The sequence below is a fragment of the Micropterus salmoides genome, unplaced genomic scaffold, assembly GCF_014851395.1.
Source record: "Micropterus salmoides isolate LMB-PRFRI ecotype aquatic unplaced genomic scaffold, ASM1485139v1 Ms_hic_scaffold_2, whole genome shotgun sequence".
Taxonomy (NCBI): domain Eukaryota; kingdom Metazoa; phylum Chordata; class Actinopteri; order Centrarchiformes; family Centrarchidae; genus Micropterus; species Micropterus salmoides.
In genome coordinates, this window is record NW_024041150.1 from 3,235,231 (window position 1) to 3,254,128 (window position 18,898).

At 41.0% G+C, this 18,898-nt stretch overlaps 1 protein-coding gene across 1 annotated transcript in view; it reads right to left on the reverse strand.

Moving 5' to 3' along the window:
• Positions 1-18,898, reverse strand: part of LOC119913409 (brefeldin A-inhibited guanine nucleotide-exchange protein 3-like) — a 50,433-nt gene that overhangs the window by 11,724 nt on the left and 19,811 nt on the right. Inside the window, 18 exon segments of the mRNA XM_038732824.1 lie at positions 1,718-1,820; positions 4,923-5,037; positions 5,757-5,933; positions 6,229-6,357; positions 6,494-6,638; positions 6,994-7,097; positions 7,493-7,615; positions 7,844-7,985; positions 8,455-8,634; positions 9,337-9,482; positions 9,929-10,062; positions 11,161-11,475; positions 11,720-11,870; positions 12,610-12,720; positions 14,872-15,087; positions 16,829-16,936; positions 17,169-17,334; positions 17,696-17,862. Coding sequence (XP_038588752.1) covers positions 1,718-1,820; positions 4,923-5,037; positions 5,757-5,933; positions 6,229-6,357; positions 6,494-6,638; positions 6,994-7,097; positions 7,493-7,615; positions 7,844-7,985; positions 8,455-8,634; positions 9,337-9,482; positions 9,929-10,062; positions 11,161-11,475; positions 11,720-11,870; positions 12,610-12,720; positions 14,872-15,087; positions 16,829-16,936; positions 17,169-17,334; positions 17,696-17,862 — 2,732 coding nt within the window.

Consider the following 18,898-nt stretch of genomic DNA (forward strand, 5'->3'; position numbering starts at 1 on the left):
CTAAAAGACATCAAGAACTGAACCACAACTCATTTTATCCTAAAGTCACATTTTCTGGAAATAAGCAAAAAAAAAAAAAAAAATCTGTCAATGGCATTAAGATCATCATCTCTCTCTCTAACACACACACACACACACACACACACACACACACACACACACACACACACACACACACACGTGGTTCTAAGCTGTAAAGCTGCTTAGTTGCAGTTAGTCAGGCAGCTGCCACAGACCTGCAGGAACACACAGCATCCACAAATATAAAATGCCTGGCGATGTCACCTGCACTGCACTCACTCACACAGCGAGGTTAGGAGTTCTCTGTGTAAATTAAATGGAACAGCAGGGGTTGGAATCCCGCTGAGGCTGCACTCACTAAATCTGTGATCTCCCACAGCACTCAAAGACCACGTCCACACAGCAGGTACCATCATCAACAAATTAACACAAGTGTCGTCATTTTTCATAAAGCTGAGCAAGCTGGGAAATCATCCATACAGCATACGTGCAAATACTCAGCAAGGTCTAGGCAAAAAGACAATAATGATAATTATCGCAATATAATTTTCCTCAATAACAATATAAAAAATGTTCAATAAGCGTTTGATTTAAATAATTTAAATAGCAAACAAAATAATACATTTTACTTCAACTTTCACTGAGGAGGCAAAATCAGCCTTTAAACTTAATAATGACATTAATCGTTATAATTATTGAATTTTTTATCGTGATAACATTTTTGGCAGCATCGCCCAGCCCTAGTTTAACTACCGCTCGATTACACTTTCATTTAAAACTAAATTACATGTCCTCTGGGAAACCCTGCAATGGGGGAAACTTTCCATCCTCCTACTGTCTAAACATTTCTCACCACTTCATATTTTAAAAGTTTATTCAAACTTTAAACATGTCACCATATATTAACTTGAGACTTCATATTTTATACGGTAAGGCTCCTCACAAAGCCCACCAAAGATACTCTGACCAGATAGTCACTTATTTTTACAAGTTGCAGCACTGTACACAGTACATGGACCAGTCTACACAGCTGTTTGTTGTCAGGCTTATTGCTTTAGTCTTTTGGCAACCAACAAAAATGTATGTAGGAGTGAGAATTGAAGCCGACTATCAGACAGATTATTCTGCCAATTTCAGACTGCATGTTATTTAGGCCAAATTTAATTGTGCTGCTTTTAGACATTTGCCATTTGAGAACTTTGCATCTTTTGGGAAATTAAAAAAATTTTTGCACATCTAAGGCAAGTAATGAAAACTGCATTACACTACAGAAAGTAACAGGTAATCTTAACAGCAGCCTTTTCCCCCCTTTCTCCTCCCAGTTTAATCAGTTTAACAGTGAGAGGAGAGGAACAAATAAAACCCTGACACAATGAGGAGACAAACAGTTGTTGCTCACAGCTGCAGGACTCTGACGGTGTGTATGTGTGCGTGAGATTAACTGGGGTTATCAAGATTAACGTGGAGTGTCAGCATGTTGACAGTATTAGCAGCAAAGGCTTTTAGATTACTTCTGTCCCAACCAGCAGCTTCAGACTGGGGATGGATTATCTGGTTTACTACAGTGGACTCGCCTGTTGACTGCATGACAAGTGTTTCCATATGTGTATATATTTGTCATTTTCTTATCTGCATATTCCTACTTCCTGTTTACGTTTGTGTGTGTATGTAAATTTTATCTCTCTACACTACTTACCTTGACAGGCTCTAACGTAGCAGAGAAAGCATCCTGCAGAGCACAGCAGGCCAACCTCCACATTTCTTCTGTGAACACTGGACCCACTGTGACCAAAACATACCTGCGCAGAGACAACACAAATAAAAGTAATTAAATTAGACAGAGAAAAATTATTCTGTGTCAGTGTTGGACTGTGGCACATTGTGTTAATTTTTTGTTATTGTGAACAAATCAGACAAAAAAAACCATAACTCTCTCTCAAAAGTTTCTGACTACCCTGTCTGTGGTGCGCCACACCAATTTCTTTGAAGAGGTTCAGTCATTTCTTGTGAATAAGCTCTGTAGCTTTCAGCAGACATTACTCAAACCTGAGTAAACAGTGCATTTTTTTTGAGTACAGATTAAATCACATGTGGTGCTCTAGTGAGTATTTGGGGCAGCAGGAGTCTGCGGGGCTGAGTCAAAATAAACTACAGTGTGTGCGTTCATGGTAATGAAGGAACATGTCACCCAGTGCAACAGTGATGCTCAATCACATGTTTGTTTTAATAATAATAATAATATGTTTGGGACAACAATGGAGCTCTATGGCACAGAGGACTAAAATATTAATCAAGTTTTATTTAAAGTGCAAAATCACCAAAAAAAACATGGTCCCAATACACTTTACAAAATATACCAGAATAAAATACAGAAGGCACATGATAAAAACACAAAATGTGATGTTGTCTGATTCCTGAACCCTAATTGGGACATGGTCCCTGTTTCAGAAAGCAGGTTCAACAAACTCTAGTGTAAACCTGAACTCTGGGTTGTAGAACTCTGAGTTTTCCGTTTCAGAAAGGCTGATCAGAATAAGTTAGTGTGTTGAGCCTGATTGAAGTGTGTGCGTGGGGGTGAAAAAAAGCCATCATCAATGGAGCTCCGATACTACGATTCACCATGGCAACGGGTAAATAAAGGCAGAGCCTCCATTTTAATCGGCTGGAGCTAGAAATATGAATGCTGCCAACGCGGACCCTGATTGGCTCTAAAACGCAGGAGTGGAGGATCGATGCGTTAACAATATTACTTTTTATAGAGCATTGCTCATTCATCATTTACCAGACTGGAATTTCCTTAATGATTAATAAAGAGCTGGAATTCTCCTCCAGCTTGTTATTCATTTTAAATAGGCTACAGGCCTGTTTATTCAGCTGGAACCTGATGGGAATAAATGCCAGTGATAATAACGGAAGATGAAAAATATTAATCGAACAGATTAGACACAGTTTAGGCTCCTCATGGACCTGTGATCGTAAAGCCACAGTTTTTGTAATGTAAAATGTTTCTAGGTTCAAACTGACTGTGAAGTTTAAGACGTCTATGTCACAATCCTGCTCATTTCGTATTTTATGAAAGGCTGTTAAAACACATTCAGACTATCACCAGATAATGAAAAACTCACTTTTAAACTACATGTGTTTGTTTCAGCTGCACCACAGTCTCCTCACTTAGAGATATTCACATCATATCCAGTTGATAACTACTATAGGAATGTTCAATCTGTGCGACTACAAGATGAAATGTTACTGTTCACTGATCAGTTTTGTACAGATTACTTTAAAACTGCGGCACTGTAGCGCACAGTAGGCCTATGTTTTTTGCCTTAATGTCCACAGAGTCACTGTGTTATAAAGGACAGTGTAGCTTATAGATTTTATTCTGTGCTGAGGATAAATTTACGATGTCCAACTCTCTGTCCATACATGGATGACAGATGTTCAAGATCAAGTTTGGGTAAAAAAAAACAAAAAATGAATGGCCTTTTAGCCGTGATTTGGATGTTTCTAAAGACGTAATTGCGTTCCAATATGTGCTTTGATATCGACAGTATAATTGAGGAAATGAAACGGTGTGTGAGACAGCCGCTTCAAGCTCCGCAGGAGGGGAGGAGTCAGAGAGAAACTCAGCGTTAGTTGAAGTAAACCTCCTCCCGAGCAGGTTAGGTTCACAGCGTAAGTTGCCGGGGTTACAGACCTAGAGTTATCTGATCTCAGAGTTACTTACTCAGAGTTTTCACTAAACCCGCTTTCTGAAACAGGGCTCTGGTTGCATAGTAGAGGTGCTTGATAACTGAAGGCTCTGGCTTCCACTCTAACCTTAAATAAATTATATATACGTCTTTGACTACCCACAAACTGATTGTTATATTAGGGATGCACCGATCTGATACTGATATTGGCTTTTGGCCAGACACTGGCTGGATCAGGTATTGGTGACAAAGGGGCCAATCTATTAGGCTGATGGATTCAGTTCATTTAAATGGGTACTACCCAATGTGTCAGCAGTGCGCCGGTAGACCCGAACATTTTGTTAGGAGAGCGAACATAGCATGGAGGGAGCTAAAAACAAGAGGTCAGCAGTTTGGAGGTATTTAACGTTTGCTAAGGCAACAAATTCTATGGGTACTTGCAATATCTGCAAAGCTAATGTTTTGAGCGGGGTCGGTAGCACTGCAAAATATAACACAACCAACTTAATCAAGCACCTCCAGAAGCTTCATGAAAAAAAAAACACAATTCCAGTTCTTCCTCACAGTGAGGAATACAGCTTAAAATTTTACATTGGTATCAGATGGCTACTACTCGGCACTGGCCAATACCCAAAGCCCAGGTACTGGTATCCCTATATACTATGATATTTGTTGTTAGTTTTGGTCTTTTTGTGCCATTTGCTGACAATAATAAACATGTAGAATATCTTAAGCCTTATTCATAAACATGTAGAATATCTTAAGCCTTATTCTTTGAGACAGGGATTCATACTTCTTAGAATTTGCCCACAAAATCCCAGACTTTACTTACTGTACCAATTCAAAGTAGGATGGGACAATTTGGGGATATTTTCCCATATTTTTTGTAGTTTGGCGAAGTTAAGAAATGAATGTTGACAAGCAACAGTTGTTTTTTTCAGCCACCAAATTGGCTAATCCCTTCTCCTCGTACAGCTTCTGGTTCAGACATTAATAATTTAGTTCACCATTAAAATCTCAGCTCTTGCCATTTAAGGCATGCACTCCTACTTTGTTATTTTGATTTAAAAGAATTAAACATTCAGCCCAAAGTCAACCCAAGACCACACGGTAAGATTCCTGAATTTCAAGTTTCTACATGGATTTCACTGTGGTGACAGATGTACAATTGACAACTCCCAAAGAAGACCAAGAGTTAAGTGTTGTCACCTGATGCAGGAGCAGCCCACTCTGGAGATGGTCTCTGCAGGTTCAGACACACAGGCCACCAGAAGCTTGAACAGATCCTTCAACATCAGGTTGATCAGAGACTCGTAACCAATATCTGCAATAAGGGAAGGCAGGAACACACCACAAACACAACTCTGTCAACACACAGGATAGAGGTGGCGTGGAAACAATTTAATTTGACTAAAGAGGATCCCATTGGAACAACAACAACATCAATCACGCTCCATTTCCCTTCGGTGAACTGAGCATGAGACAAACAATAACCGTTAAATGGATCTGTGACGGGGCACCTTGAGTTTAGAATATTTTACCACAGATAACACAGAGTATGTACCTAAGGTTAAAACAATTATCCTGGAATGCTAAAATCGAATTCCTTCCTTCTTTCCTCTCCTCGTCGTCTCTTCCTTTCATTTCTTTTGGCTGGTAATGTAAATTATCTACTGAAATGATCGTGACACACACACCATGTCCGCTTAACAAAGCTTTTACACACAAACTGAGCACAAATTACAGTGTGGAACGAAAAATCAGAGCCAAAAACAATTGCAGCAAATAAAGGTTTGTGCTTAATTGCGACACTATTTGGATGACTGGTTTATGAAATGTTAAATTGTAAAATCTTATCTGATCTGAAATAGCAAACACTTTCAAAATATTTAATCATCAGGCAGCTTGTGACCGATTTAAGAATAATAATAAAAGTGCTTGTTTCAAAACGCCAGTCGACGTTGGTGTGCAACGAATTCAGAATTGTGTGGAAAATTACCCTTCTTTGTTACACCTAAACCCTCTTGACACACACACACACACCTGAGTGTATGAAACTGTTGACATGCTCCACCACCAGCTCGCAGCACAGCCCAATGGCATGTTTGAAGTTTGCAGCTGCTACATCCCAGTAGGAGTGGTCGCCATGGCTTCGCTGCAGCCACAGTGACATCACAGGAAGCAGGAGCTGGATGACGGAGAAGATGGCGAACCCTGGACCTGGAGGAGGGAGACAAGTTGGACAAAGCGTCTGGCAACGTCGCAAAGCAATAGACCAGCTTGAGTCTCCGCTTGTTTCGGGGACCTTTTCCCTTCAGTCTGGTCTTCAGCCGGCAGGAGATCAATTGGATTGAGGTCCTTTGTTAACTCATCCTTATGTTTAGGATCACTGTCCTGCTTTATTGTCCTAAAAATGGTGTGACTATCTATAGAAACGGATCTGTGTCCTACACTGTTCAGCTAATATGGATGTGAACACTGTCAGACACTCAAATCCACAGTGTCTGTGGGTTACCTGGTACACTGGTGACCTCTCTGAGCAGAGTGAAGAGCAGCTCCAGGGTTGGAGGCTGGTGTTGGCGAGGACAGTTTGACACTGCTGCTGTGAGCTGCTCCAGTAACAAAATCCACACCTGGATCAGACCTGCAGGACAGAAAAGATGGTAACACACAGCTGGGGTTAGACAGAGCTTCAGGATCAAAAAGTTCAAAAGACAGAAAAGAACTGATGATTCAGTTTCAGAACACATAAATTACAGGAAGAGAGACAAATACTTTACCTGTGTCATCATCAAACTCCTGCAGGACACAGTCCATCCCGTCCTCAGCGCTGATTGAGCGTTCCTGTGATCTCATTGGCAGGCTGGCGAGCCTCGCCCCCAAGAACACCGGCTTGGACTGCATCTTGTAGATCTTTGCCAGCAGCTGTCAAATTAAATGCAATATGGCTTTATTAAGTCACAGGTGAATAGAGGCACAAATATCTGCAAACATGCTTCTGCTGTCTGTGACTACCCAACAAAAATGTTGACTATCAATCTCTGTGGTGTCTGTACACTGCTTAATGTTACTTTGGGACTGTCTTGAGAAGAAAATGTGTTATTGGTGTATTTTTTTAAGTCACAAAGGATCCCTGACGAAACTTTTCATTTTAATTTCAAACTCTTGTTTTAAGAGTGCAGCAGTAGAAACAATATCTAACATTTGCTTCACTATTTAGCTCAACCTTAATAAGAAATGATTTCAGCGTAATACCCAGAGTTAACAGCGGGCTTCATACCTGCGAACATTTGCGAAGGTAGTCAAGAGCGGGCAGGCAGAGGTCAGTGGAGCTGAAACCTGACACATGGACACAGTCTCCAATCTCTTTATAGTCCACCTCTCCTACACACAAACAAAAAATGTTTTTGTTTACTCTGCGATGTAACAACCAAGCCACGTGATACAGACAGCCTTTGACATTTGTAAAATAAAACATTTCTCTTTAATCTGTGCTTGTACAATTAATCTATCAAATGTTAAATTGAAAATCGTATCCAAATTAGAGATCTGAAATGTTTGCACAAACCTTAGAATCACTTGCAAGAAGAAAATGGGTGCATGCACACACACAAATCCCCCATCCTGCCACGTGTCTGTACACACTGCACATACATGTCATGAGCGTCTTACATCAAACGCACAGTTTACTGACCAATACCAGGAAAAATAAAATCCCTTAAGGCTTGTAAAAGTAATATCTCACGCTGAAAAAAATAGCATGTACAAGTGAGACAAACCTAGGCCCTTGACGAACTTCATGAGGCACATGATGTAGTCAGTGGCAGCATTGGCAAAAACCTGGATGTTATCAGTGTTGATGAAAGCCTCAAAGACATCGAACACTGGAGCCTGGGACTTCCCTAGAGGAGAGAATGGGAGGGATGGAAGGGAGAAAGGGAAACAGAGAGGAAAGGGAGGAACAACAGAGGAAAGACAGCGTTAAGGAGGGGAAAGGAAGAAAGATTGAGGCACAGAGGATGTGAGGAGGCGAGAAAGCAGGCAACTTTCAGAACTGTCAGATGATAAACTTTAGCTCTTTTTTAAATAAAATGTGTGTACTGGTTTATAAGACAGCCTGTCAGACGTACCCATGGAGTATTCTCCCAGCAAGTAGTCTTTGGTGTCGGTCTTGCTGCTGTGGACGGTCCTCAGTGCGCTGAACAGAGGCCTCCATCCTGACAGGATCTGAGGGGAACACATCTCCACCAGCTCGCCTATTGAAGTTATCACCTGCAGGGAGGAAAGTCGAGAAACACCTTCTAAACTGTGCAGCAAAATAAAGGTGCTACATGTGAAGCTTCCTGATTTATTGATTGATGTTACAGTATAAAGCTTTGACAGGATTTCCTGTGTTTATAACCACTTAACGCCGATTGTCACAAATTCGCGTCACACCGCTTCTATTCAGACTGCGGCAGAGATAGCGTATGTAGTCCCCCCGATGCCTGTTTGTGCACATTTGATACGCATCTAGGAACCTTTTGCAAGCACTAGTTTCTCATTTAAGCCTGTTCTAGCTAATTTGCATCACACCTACATCATACCTGAATTTATATCTCTTCTATGTTCTATAGACAAATTAACAATCTCCACTTAATTTAACATCAGCTTGAAAGCAAATGAAAACACAAATAAGTAGTTTTCTTATATGTTTGTAAATAAATTCAGGCGTCAAGGGGTTAAAGAGATTCGACTCTACCTGGTCCTGTACGTCCTCATCACAGAGCTCCAGCTGCATGATATGCTCGAAGGGCCTGAACAGCGCCTCGTTGAAGTGGAAGTGCGGAAGCTCCGCCCAGCTCGTCAGCACCTCCGTCAGAACATCATGGATGAAGGAAACGGCCTTCTGGGATACGTGGCGCTCCTTGTGACATGACGCCTGGGAGAAGGAGACACTTTTACTGTGTTTGCAGTGAGCTTTAAATATGATCTTTACACAGGTGATATTTATTTAAACCTATTTATATAAATATGTGCACATTTTTATATATGCAGTACCTGTAATACATTTTTGGAGATTACATTGTAACTTTCATACCTATTTTGAGCATATTCTTGTCAAATAGCCTCTCTCTAATTTTGTTTATATGTGGTAATGAGACAGTATTTCATTAACTAGAACTGCTGCTACTTGAGTTAATTATTACTGCAAGTACATGACCACTGTGTGAAATTAAGAGTAACTCACAAGAAAGGAGAAAGAGGAGGAGAAGGTGATGGAGTGGTTTTTTCATTAGGAATTAATTTGAATAAAAGCATGAGGTTAACAAACTGATTTGAATGCAAGTACACGATTGTACAAGCGAAAATTTGCTACTGGCTCTTGAAATTGTAGTAGGTGGTCACTAACAGTAATTTACAACAAGAATCTGTTGGACTGATGAACCTTATGAACCAAACATAAACAACTAAAACATTAACATTACAATATTACATCAAAGCTTTTAAAAGATGGGATCATATGCATAAAGTCTGCAGTAATCTGACCTATGATGAACCTTCTAAGATGGCGCTGTGCATGTGGCAGCCTGCTGCAGCAGCTCTGCCTTTTGTTTTTAAAAAGGAGGCTGAAGTTCCCCACCTCCACCAGATGTGCAGCCACAACGCTCCAGGCCCTCATCATGTGGAGCAGAGGTCGGTTCTTGTTCCTGACGATCCGCAGCATGGCCTCGCCCAGACGGAAGAGATGGAGAGCACTGCGTCTGTCCAGCGTAGACTTGGCCTCTCCTACACACAGAAGGAAGAAAATGAGTCTGATTAGGTTTTATTCATGCCTTTGTTTCATCTGATTAAATATTTTGTTTCAAAAGAATAGAAAGAATGAAAAAGACACCTAAAGTAAGCATGGACCTTCTTCACTTCTTGATTCCCTTTATGTTCTGATGACTTCAATAAATGTATGAGCTGATTTTACATGACCTAATTTACCCCTCAACTGTTTCTTCATTCTACTATTCTCTTTAACCAACAGACCATTAGAATATTTTGAACATTATAATAAAAAAGTATACAAATTTATTCCCTAACTTCTATACAACTGTTTAACACATTAACATTATCTCTAATTATGTTAAATCCTACTACTACAACTTTCTTAACAGGTAACATCAGATTTTGAGAGCCAGGTGATCTCAAAGTCCTGTGTGTGTGTGTGTGTGTGTGTGTGTGTGTACCTGGCATTGCCAGTGAATAATCTCCAGTCTCAGTAACAGAGTCAAACAGCTGAGACTGAGAAGCTTTCCTGAGCTGCTGTAAGAAGCCGACCAGACCAACCAGGTTCAGCTTGGTAGTTGCTTCTTCAAACAACCTGAAACAAGACACACACACACACACACACACACACAGAAAGTGCATCATTACATCCGTTTACAGTATAGATGTAAATACAAATCTAATCAGCAGATCATAGATATCAAACAGTTGCTGCAATACGGGTTTTCTTTGAAGGGCCGAGGTAAAGTGAGATGAGAAGGTGAGAAGTTATGTGAAGTGAAAACATTCCCTTGTGAAGAAAAGGTTAAAAAAACACAACGAATAGAGTGAACTTTCAGAGTGCAGAGGAACACATTTTTAAGGCAGAAATGCAGCACAGTCCCTCTAAGCTGAGTGTTTCTGGGGACAGCCCTGTGCAGAGTATTTACTATGTCTTGGCACCACTTTCAGCTTGTAAATGTGTTCAGTACATCTGTGCTAAAAAGATCAGAGGGAACAGTTGTTTTTTATTCGCTCCTAAAAGCAGCCTAGATAACTGGTTATATAAGAGATGATCCTCGCAATGAACACATAAATACTAGTGCCAGGGAATAAACGTGAATAAGTGCAGAACTGTTGGCACGCACAATCGTATTTCTTTACTTGTGGACCCTAAACTTCATTCTACATTCAATCCTAAAACCTAGTCTTAACCCAAACAGCCCTTTGAAGAAGTGATGACCACTAACACTGTCCTCGTTTTTATTTCCTTAACTCACAAAAACAGCACACAAACACAGGTATGCACTGCTGCTGCCATCTTGTGGCTGTAAAAAGTCATGATGATCCACCAACACAGTACCTCCTGCAGAGCACCAAATGTCGGTGAAGTGGGGTTTTTGGCTGATAAACTCATTAGAGTAAACATCATGCTGGCTGCTAATTTAACACGGTGATAACAGTGAAGCCACAGACGTTTATTGGGCTGTTGCACTAGAATTATTAACTTAATTGAGGAACCAGGTAGCTTTTCATATTCTACACACTACACACTATGCCTTTTTTGATATACTCATTCTTTTTTTCATATTATGTAATTTGACCTTTGTCAAAGATGTATGAGATCACGGATCACCTTCCTAACTTTGCTTTGGGTCTATAAGTAGTGATGATATCACTGTGATATTTATTGAATGTCATATCTGGGCCCTACCTGTCAGCCTGTGTTGACAGCGTACACACAGCCTTGGCAGCACTGGTCCCGGTCATCAGGCTGCCGCCCTTTAGGTCCAGACCTCGGCCTCCTCTGCTGCTCTCCCTCAGCAGCTCCTGGATGGACAGAGGCTGGATGACTGGCTGGCTCAGGCCCAGCTCCGAGGCCTCCGGGCTGGGCTCGCAGCTCATCTCCAGCCCCAGGTCCACCCCAGCCACCTGGTGGCTCTGCTGGGTGATAGTGGTCAAAGAGGACGATTGTGAGGAGCCGTCGCTGAAGTGGGTGTGCTCCAGTGAACTGATGTACTCCGTCACCCTGAGAGAGAAATAAAAGTAGAACACAAGAAATAATTTAGTAAATGTAAACATAATGTATTAGCACTGTCTCGCCAGAATTCTTCGTTTTCACAGACTCTAAATTAACAGTGGGGTTTAAAAAAACCGTTTCTTGAAAATATAATCTTATTTCCTGATTTTCTAATGTTTGTAAGGGAAGGATAATGTTATATATAGTGAACTTTAATTTAACCAAAACATTAAGCTGACCAGTTTGTGTGTACCTGAACACATGAGGCCAGCAGTCGTGGTTGTGGCTACCCATCTCCAGTCCTACGTTCAGGATGGCATCCATACACAACACATGAGCGGTGTGGAGGCGAACTCCCTGAGGACGACTGATCTGCTCCAGGCGCTGCTCGACACGCTGCTTCACTGGACACACACACGCATGCACAAATGCATTTGCAGAATTATAACATACACAGTCAGATGACAACAGACAAATTTACAATTAGAAAAAAATATTCAACATGCACAAACTTACAGAAACACACACAAGCCTAATACCAACCTTGTACTAAAATATATCTACCGTTAATGAACAGACAGTATAGTTGATCAGTAATCATATACACACGCGCACACACTGAATGAAGGTTTGGCTGGTAATGAGCATTAATTACATTTAACAAAACTGATTGATGCATGTCGTTGAAAGCTCTTAAATCTAATCTCAACATTCTCCTTGCTTTCATAGAGGATTGTAAAAGATGAGAGAAAAGGAGTTCCCCGCAGCTGTCTCTAGATGTCACTAAAGCTCCATTTCTTACTGATCACACCTTCAGCATCCTTTTAGGTAATTCTCGAGCACAGTTTCAGCAAGTATTAATGATTCCAGTGTGATCTGTTTTAAATAAAAGAAGCCATCATTCAAAACTCTCTTTATTTGGGGAAAAAAATATTCAGGTCTCTTTTTGTTTGAAGCTATTAGCTGTTGATTATTTGTGCAAAATAAATGCAGTCAACTCAAATTATGTGTTAAGTTATTGTGTATTCGTCAACTACTAATCCGTCTTGTCACTGATCTCCTCATCTTTTTCTCTCCGGTGCCACAAAAGGTTTAATTTGTATGGACGTAATTAAAAAAACAGCACGCGCTCTCCTTGTGTACCTTGTGTGATGGCGTCTCCCGTCTCTCCCACCTCCTTCTCCTCCTTCTCTTCTTGCACACAGGAGGCCGCGGCCATCTGGGCTAAAGCTGAAGCACAGTTGGCCGCCACTCCTGATGGCCAAACAAACATACACACGGTGTAAAGACTTGCTGTTGAGTTTCATTCATCACCTCATCCTAAAAACATCATTGCTGCCTGCACAATGAAAACTTTGACTCTATTGAGAAGATTTCTCACACACGTATAGTATATCTGGTTTTTCTACTCTTTTGGGTGCATTTAAATCTAAACTGGCAGTAAAAACTGCACCATCCCTCCCCACATACTGTCCTCTCTCCGCAGTTGAGGTTGTACACCATGTGTTCATTCATATTCATTAGTGCTTCTGTGTCGATAATTTCACTCAGCTTTCATCCCCTGTTGGCCATGCTGTTGTGCCAGTAACTGTTAATAACTGATACATTCAGATTGTTAAAAGGGGTTGATAATAAAAATTTATATCCCCTGATATTCTCTCTAAAACCTTCAGTTAACAGATTGTATGAAAACCTTAACTCCTCCGTTAACCTCCAGTGGAGCTGCAGAGTGTCCAACAGGTTCATCTTGTACAGAGCAGCTGTCACTTGTATAAGTGTTAAATTTAATTAATATGTAGCAGGATGAAGCTGAGAAAGAATAGTACTGCTCAGCATAACCTTCCCTGGATGAATAAATCCATATATCCCAAAAGTCACAGATACATGTTTGTGCATTTATGCTATATTTCTTTAAATCTGGGGTTGACCAGAAATATTGTATATGACTCACAATGGCAGCAGACAGCTACAAAGTTCAGTTTGCCACCATCCATGCAACCCAGCTGGTTGTTTAAGCAACAGTCAGCAGGTTGAAATGCTCAATGTTGATTTCTATACAAAGTTGTGGGCAACTGCCAGCGGCAACCAACCTGCAAGAACCACATTAGATGTCCTCTATTATTTTTTACTGCAATGATCTGACTTTGTGTACCGCTTTGTATTTGCATTTGAATTTCCATAAGACAAGGATTAAACACACAGTGCTGTAATATATAGTAATATAGTCCAACAATTTAATTTCTTTCAGTATAATCAAGAAATTTGCACACTGCAAAACTCATATTTACTGTTAAAAGGGCATCTTTGTGCTGTAGGCAAGTTTCATTCAAAGCTTAATTTCACATTTCATCTGATTTCATTTTGAGATTTGATGTGTCAAAACCTGAGGGCTGGCATCTGCACAACATCTGTGTGATTGTCAGAGTGTTTCACTGTGACTTGATAAGCTGCCAATAGATCCTATTTTATGTTAATTTAAGGCCCTGCACACCCTCTCACGTTTTCTGGATAAGACTTCTGCTCAGGTTGGAGCTACGCTGGGAATGACTTGAGGTCAGCAAACTCCTTGTACTAATAAAAGACTCACTCTCATTACAGCCTCTACGCTCGTTTGTGTGGAGAGTTTGTCATATAAAGGGCCATCCCAAACCAGTTAGTGTGGAGACAAAGTGAGCAATAAAACTTCTTATTCATCCACCACTCCTGTCTGGGCGCATGGCTGCTGGATAATGTAGGAAACATCATATACATGTAAGTGATGCTTACAGTCTCTGGACTGGATTTTATAATTACAGGAAGGCAGTTTGGGATAAAACTCCACAGCTGAAGGAGCAAAGTTTCAAAGTGCTGTGAGTGTGACACTCCTTAGTAACGAGCTACTGGTTAGGGATGGGTCTGAGAAGAAGTTTTACTGTAGTGCTGGAAAGTGAGGGAAGCATCAATCAGCCACAATCTGTGCCACACCCAAACAGCTCTAAGAGGTCAAATCAGCTACAACTAGTAAACAACACCTGTGCAGGGGGACCAAAGCTGTGTGGGACCTTTTAAGACACCAAATTAAAATTGTATATATTTCCATTTGTTGCTATTCCAAGAGCTACAAAAGTTGCTGTCCGCTTTGAAAGAAAATCAGCATCGTATCAGGGCAGGTTGGTTCAACTGGAAGCTTTCAGTGGCTGTGTAGCTTCAGAAAATAAGTGTAGCAACTGAAAGCACATACATGCCTCCAATTCAATTTAGACTTGAGTCTGTTCCAGCTCCAGGGCTGCTGCTGACGACTATCTAACCCTGACTTTTGACCTCTCTGTGTTAATGGGAGGGAGAACAGAGGACTCCTTGCAGGGATGAGTGATGTATCTCATTTTTCTTATTAATACAGACACATGAGACACGCGTTTCACCAACCCAAGGCGCAGCTGAGAGCAGCAGCTTTGCGTAGGCCGTCTAAACTCAGACAGATGGTGTCTCTCTCCCTCTGGCTCTGCTCTTTGATCCCCTCTGCTCCCAGGATGAAGGCCAGGCCCTTGGAGCTGCCCGCCATGCGGCCCGTCAGCGGCGTGGACAGCACATCCATCAGGTTCTTCCACACGCCGGTGAGGATGAAGCGGGCGAACACGGCTCCTGAAAAACACACATGCTGAACTGAGAAGTGTTGAAGAGGACGGAGAAAAAAAAAATAGATTGTTACTAAAGCGTATACCTATCATTTGTTCCCTCCCTCATCTCTCAATTGTATTTTTTTAATATGGCATAACAAAGGTACACAGTGTTTCATTGATTTATATTCTGATGGAATACCTGTGAACCATTTCTTTAGGTACCTTCAAGTTCGTCACTTTGTTTCAAAAAGTTTTCCTAATTGTCCCTTCTTACCTCCTCAACGACCATGGGATAGATTGCTTAACTTTAAGCCACAACAAAGAGGGATCATCTCAGAAATGTATAACCGTATTCTGGATCTTTGCAACTACACAAACTCGTGGCATATTTTGCAGACTTGCAGGTCTTACCAGGCAAAGTTCTCTTATGTTTTTGCTGTATTTATATGATTTTTAGCAAGCCAGGGTGTGGGGGTTTCTGAGTGGGCAGGTTAGGTCCCTTTTCCTTTTCTTATTTTCAGTTATCTGTTTAAAATCTAACTTGTAAAAGATGCCTATTGTTACGTAACTTGATTCAGTTTTCAATTAAAATATGTTGCAAAAAAACCCAAGCAAAAGTGTATATCTGTCAGCCGGGGTGACTCAGCAGCGGTTACCATGGCAAGTCTGGCCAGAAGGAGCGCAGGTGGTCCCTGACTCATTGTCTCCATTTCTCTCTGCACCTGCCCCTCCTATTCGTTTCCCCTCATCTGTTTTTTCCCACTGCAGTTACACCGAGTCAGTCAGTGACCTAACAATTGTCAGCTTAGATTTTTATTTCAGCGCTTTAATATTTTAAAATATGCTGTCACATTCACCAATTGACTTTTTTTGTTCTTTTCCATGATTTCATTGAATGGACACAATCGCACTGATCTAAAGCACAAATTCAAATGCAGAGGTTAATGCAAAGAAGGTTCAAAAATGCAAAAGTGATTTGGTTTTGCATCTTGTGAGGTAATTATTTATTATATCAAACAAGTTTCAGATCAGCAATGAATCAGCAAAACAGACTGAAGTTTCAATAAAAACATGATGAAAGCCAAAACCTTAATAACCATCATCAGATCTTTATTATGAGTGCTGGCATGTTTTTTTTGCTGTTTCAGGGTTTCTGGATAAATTTCACTAAATATTTCACATGATTTGAATCAGTGTTCTATGACCTACAGTACAGCATGATATAAACCACCCCAATTTTAATCTATTCATCTATCATGGCTTTGCTCATCCATGTCCTCTAATTTTAAAAGGCACCACAAAAAAATGGTTTGCGCACTTGACCATGCGGCACTGTTCTGGGACGCTTCATCTTTCACAGCCAGTGGAGCATTTTCAACTGATTAACTCAGCAGCAGCTTCAGTTTCAGGATGACTGAACCCTATTTTAGAAAAGCTTGAGCTGGGCTTATTTGGAGGCTCTGGAGTATTTTTGGAAGAATGTTCAAAGGAGAGGATTTTCCTCAATCATGTAAATCTTTTAAATTAAACTCCACTGCGAGATATAATTGTACTTTCTTAATTTCCGTCTTTTCACAGCTGAAGGAGAAGAGAATCAGGAGGCTGAGAGTTTAGCATAACTACATATTGTGTAAAAAAAAATATATATTACAGTGATACAAAACTAATGAATACTTCACTGAATGGGTGAACCGTTGCATCCATTAATCCATCCATCATATTTCTTGTGTTTTGGGTCAGTTTTAGGATAATGAGCTACTGACCTGCCATCACAGTGTCACTGCCAGCCTTGTCGCAGCTGATTGGTGATCTGCTGGACGCCCTCCTGATCAGCTGCCCTCCAATCGCACTGCTGCCCAGTCCGTCAATATCTGAGAGAGGAGAAGTGGAGTACAGAGGGGAAAGAATGACAAGAACTAAGTGGTCAAGCTGGGAATCAGCCACATCCAGAGTCTGTTGACCAACACTGACATCTGATTATGTTAGTTCTGAGTAACTGGCGGTAATTTGGTGCCATTTTAAAAAAGTTTTCCCAGGTGTTTCCACTCCCTCCAGGGGCAAAATTTGCAGAGATTGAAGTGCAAATTATTGTGGGCTGTGTACCTGTCAGCATGGTCATGAGCGGCAGTGTGTGGTCGTCCGGTGAGCACCAGTACCCAGCCTCGGCCAGCAGGTTGCGCTCCAACACTTTGTGGTAAAGCTCTTCGATCCAGGCCTGAGACAGAAACACAAGGACCCCGCTGCTCTGGATCAGACGCACAAACTCCTTCTGTAAAAACACACAGCACACATCAAAATCTATTCTTGGGACAGGGAGATCAGATGGACAGAGTCTGCAATTACATCACAAATTATTCTATTTCCTTATTTATTTCATTATCTTTTCTGCTTTTCCTCTACTCCAGAAGAAGGGCCTGGCAGACTCCTGTAATAATTTCAAACCTTTTTTTCGAACTTAGTCTTGTCTAGTATACTTTACTTGTTTCTTTTCTTCTTTACTTTAATCAGCAGCGGTGTGGGATGCAGATCATTTACTAAACAAAAAGTAGCGATGACTAAATGTGCAAACACTCCAGTAAATACCCTGTCATAGTTTTTTGTGTGCGTTTCAACCAAAACTGTGTGCTCACCAGGCTGAGAACGGGGGTGAGCGTTCGCCGTCTGTAGTAGTCACAGCAGCAAAGTTTGAGGTTGAGCAGTAGAGCGTAGTACGACACCAGGTAGAGACCATCTGCGTTCATCAGAGACTGACAGCTCAGAGTGTCACCTGTCTCAAAACCTGGAGAGTGGATCCCACCTGGAGAGAGGGGGGGGATCTTTTGTTTATTGCCAACGCTGAGCACATTCATTTACATCATTCAACAATAAAAAAAAAAACAGCAAGAGAAACAGACCAACATATAAAATCCATAAAATATTAAGCACCAGCATGTTTCCTTCAGAAGAGCACAGTTCAATGCACCACAAGCCCCTAAAAGCATCTCAGCTGTTAGTCAGTTTAAGTCCACCCTGATGTGGGCTGCGTCATTTGAGTGCTTGCAGGGAACTGGTTCCTAATATGATTCCTTCCCATCTTCCATATCAAAGACAGAGGAAGGAACAGAGAGAACAGAGACAAAGAAGGAAAAGGGGGAAAGAAAAAACAGGCAGATAGAGAGAGAGAACTGCCAAATATGTACCGTAGAATAGATGCTTGCTAAAAGTGAAGACTTGCATTCAAAATAAAATTTTTTATATCATTGTCTGTTAGTCTATATATGTCGTAAAGGATTGTAGTTTTAAAGAAATGTGTAACCTTGTGGTACTTAACTTATTTTACATTATTAAAATGTAGTTTTCAGAAATGCGTCATTTAGCTTTGCAACAACATGCATGTGAATAAAGCTAATTTGATTTGATATGATAACAGAGAGTGAGTGGGACACAGAGAGGCGAATGGAGCGAGAGAAGGAAATAAAGAGGGAGAAGAACAAAGTGGGTGGTAAAACAGAGATCAATGGTGAGTGAGGAAGGAAGGGGATAAGAGTGAGGGAGGAGAGTAGAGTGAAAGAGAGAGGGGGAGAGGGAGAAAAGAGGAGAAACAAATAAGGGAAAAACAGAGGAAGAGGTGAGGGAGACAGAGATAGGGGCAAAGAGATAGGATTGGCAGATTAGAGAGGAGAGGAGAGGGGAATGGGAAAAAAAGAAAGGAAAAGGGGGGAAAACAGGGAGAGGACAAAGGGAAAGGTAGTAAGTAAAGTGACTAAAGAGGAGGAAGAGTAAGTGATGTTTGGGAGAAAGAAAGGGAAGTTAGCAAAAAGCAAAGGGTGAAAACATGGAGAAAGAGACAGGTA